Raw genomic sequence first — 3,263 nt, 5'->3', positions numbered from 1 at the left:
AGTCTTTTATACAGTATCTTTAAAAATATGCTATCTTGAAAGCTAAATTAAAGCAGCATTCTACCATGACCTTTATCATCTTGTGATTTTTGCAGGTATACTACTGATTCCCCTATGGGGGAAAATGAGATGCAGGGCCCTTTTAACCCCTGTTACTCTCTTTTTCTGTGCAGTGTGTTCAGTCTTTACTGAACTACAGCACTGCTGGGCCCCAGGATGACTGCGTGGTAATCTGACTAACAATACTAGTTGATGAACATGTAACATACTGTATAAGCACATAGCTGAAACTATTTAGTTCCTAAAACTAGATTTTAGCACCTTATTTAGGACAGGGCCTCAGTGAAATGAGGCCCACCTTCGAATCAGTCAGCTTAGACAGAATTTAAAAAGTGTGAAAAGTAGTCATGGTTGTCAGTAGTATGGCTGTACCCTGCTTTTTGTTACAACATTTACCATTAGGATAAAATAGTATTTTCTATTTTCATTCATTACATCTTAAAGTCAGTCAGTTGGTCAAGTTAATCTAACTGAAGTGCCTGGGTCTCAGTCCCTGCTTAGTATGTGTCTTTATTTATTTTTTTGCATCCATTAGGTGACCAGTTGATTCCACCATCACATTGACCCTTGAACTCCTCTCTCACAAGACCACACCCCTTATTCCTCCACATCCAATCCTAATATGGAGCCCATCAAGGTCCAGTCAGAAGGTGGACTGAATGTGACGCTCACCATCAGGCTGCTGATGCACGGCAAGGTACAACATCCTACAGAAAGGGTTCTCAACACTGAATTGACTTTCACTTTCTGTAACTTTCTTGTTTTGCACTGGGTTTATATCCAAATGATCAGCAAAAAACAAACAGCTAATTTCCAGGCTCCTTGTGGCACAGATGCAAGACCACTGTTTTTTGTGTTTCTGCAGGAGGTTGGGAGCATCATAGGCAAGGTATTTATCACCCACACAACAAGCATACCACGTAAAGAGCTCTAATGCCTGTGGGAAATAAACAAAAACATCTTAACTCGATTTCTTTTCTTTACTTCTAGAAAGGAGAGACGGTGAAGAAAATGCGTGAAGATGTAAGTAGAACTCTGCAAAACGTCTGCTACTGTTAACACTCCATTAATGTTTTTGTTTCATAATTGTGTATTTGGTTCTTTTTCATTTTAAAGAGTGGCGCCCGTATCAACATCTCAGAGGGGAACTGCCCTGAACGGATAGTCACCATCACCGGGCCAACAGATGCTATTTTCAAGGCCTTTGCCATGATTGCCTACAAGTTCGAGGAGGTAGACTCTGTGGACCTAAGTACAGTACTTGAGTAAATGTACTTAGTTAATTCCACCACTGTTATGTTTTAGCTTCTCTACTGACTCATTTCCAAATGGAAGACAAAGCAGGCGTAGCCTTGTTATGCAGGGCAGTAAAGTGCTGGTCTAACCTTGCAGCACCTTTTGAAAGAGGGCCAGAGGGTATTTACAGCATATTGGATAGTGTGTGTACAGGCCATTAGGGTTGGTGGAAAAATAACATTCATTTCTAGAAGTAGAGAGATGAAACCCAGGGGGAAATTAGAAGTTACCTAACAAAATATGATATAAAGTCAAATTAATCTCAACATGTATGTGATATACACATTAATGCATCAATAAATACAATCCAATAATATGATACATATTATTATGCAAAATTGCCATTTTGCATAATAATAATCATAATAAATGGCAAAATATAAAAAGAATCAGGTCTGTATGTAGCAGAAGTGTAAGAAGTGCACCATCTTTACTTAAAAAAGTAAAGATACTATAAAATATTCCAGTTCAAGTGAAATGCGTTTTAAAAATGTTACTTAACTGAATGTATGGAAATATTATAAGCAAGACATATGCAGGTATCAAAATTAAAAGTGCTAATTATGCAGAGAATGGCCACTCAGTGCTATATTAAGAGCCTGATGCAGGAATGTGTAAGCAGCATTTTAATCTTGAAACAAGTCAAACTGGAGCTGATTTGAACTTATTTATACCATTTGGTAGTTAACCCTAGAAAAAATGTTTATTTCATGAGGTGATTATTTATTTTTAATATAATATATTTGTCTGAAATGTTACTAATAGCTGTAAAAAGTATAATATTTCTCTCTGAAATACAGTGAACTATAAAGTAGCATAAAGTGGAAATACCATACAGTATATACTACAAGTAAAGAAGAATGGGTAGCACAGAACTGTACTAAAGTAAGAGGCAAAAATTCAAACATTGTTTTTATTCAGCCATTTGAAGGTAGTTTTTTGGCTAATACAAATTAAAGATCAGTCAAAACCTCTCTTATGCAGGATACATACAAGCATGAAGATGAATTTCTATAAAGCCATGATTGCAGCACACAGCATTTATCTAATAGCACCTGCTCCTTCCTCCTCTTCAGGATATAATCAACTCCATGAGCAACAGTCCAGCCACCAGTAAACCACCTGTAACCTTGAGGCTCGTTGTTCCGGCCAGCCAGTGTGGCTCCCTCATTGGCAAAGGAGGCTCTAAAATCAAAGAAATGAGAGAGGTAACTGGAGACACTGGCAGCACATGTACTGCATTTGTCTTATTCCACTCTAATGATCTCTATCAATACAAATAAATAGAGATCCTACCAGATTTTGGTAAAAGCTTCACTTACACTCGGGGGTTCACTAGCCAAAACACTGTTGTACTTATATAAAACTGAAAATTATTCATGTGTTTAATTTTATTAAAGACAAAGTTTTCATGTAAGTCCTCTAAATCCCATGTGTATGGTCCATTTAAGCTTCAGGTCCTGCATAATCCTCAATATGAGCAACTCACTCATTAATTTTGCTCCTCTGGTATCAGTGTTGTTTTGAACAGGTTTAGTGTTTTTTCCATTTCATTCTTACCTCCAGTCCACAGGAGCTCAGGTCCAGGTTGCAGGTGACATGCTCCCCAACTCCACTGAGAGGGCAGTGACAATCTCAGGGGCTCCAGAAGCCATCATCCAGTGTGTCAAACAGATATGTGTGGTGATGCTTGAGGTACAGTATGGGAGGGGGAGAAAAACAAAGGAAGATGTTGTTACAGAAATACTTGGCATGGAAGCTGCAGCAGCTGGCTTGCAGTTATGATCCTTAAGATTTAGTTGTTTTTGACCTCTCAAGTGCTACTGCTTCCCCTGGCTCAAACTATCATGACTAGGTTGTAGGTACATGTCAAAATTAGAATAATGCTTTTGATCACACACACACTC

General features: G+C 38.2%; 1 protein-coding gene and 1 long non-coding RNA gene across 3 annotated transcripts in view; one reads left to right on the top strand and one right to left on the bottom strand.

The window, feature by feature from the left end:
- The first annotated feature begins 682 nt into the window (after positions 1–682).
- The window catches only part of LOC109952962 (poly(rC)-binding protein 3), an 8,111-nt gene continuing 5,530 nt past the window's right edge, over positions 683–3,263 (top strand). For both annotated transcript variants that reach the window (XM_020588288.1, XM_020588287.1), the window contains exons 1-6: positions 683–757; positions 926–949; positions 1,051–1,083; positions 1,177–1,293; positions 2,433–2,564; positions 2,923–3,051. In XM_020588288.1, coding sequence (XP_020443944.1) covers positions 683–757; positions 926–949; positions 1,051–1,083; positions 1,177–1,293; positions 2,433–2,564; positions 2,923–3,051 — 510 coding nt within the window. The remainder of the gene's footprint in view (positions 758–925; positions 950–1,050; positions 1,084–1,176; positions 1,294–2,432; positions 2,565–2,922; positions 3,052–3,263) is intronic.
- Positions 2,418–3,263, bottom strand: part of LOC109952963 (uncharacterized) — a 10,406-nt gene continuing 9,560 nt past the window's right edge. The window contains exons 3-4 of the long non-coding RNA XR_002273835.1: positions 2,917–3,045; positions 2,418–2,541 (exon numbers count right to left, since the gene is read on the bottom strand). This is a non-coding gene — a long non-coding RNA (uncharacterized LOC109952963). The remainder of the gene's footprint in view (positions 2,542–2,916; positions 3,046–3,263) is intronic.

Source organism: Monopterus albus, unplaced genomic scaffold, assembly GCF_001952655.1.
Source record: "Monopterus albus unplaced genomic scaffold, M_albus_1.0 scaffold523.1, whole genome shotgun sequence".
Classification (NCBI taxonomy): domain Eukaryota; kingdom Metazoa; phylum Chordata; class Actinopteri; order Synbranchiformes; family Synbranchidae; genus Monopterus; species Monopterus albus.
Note: the sequence above shows the minus strand (reverse complement) of the source record. Positions and strands in the feature narration are given on the sequence as shown.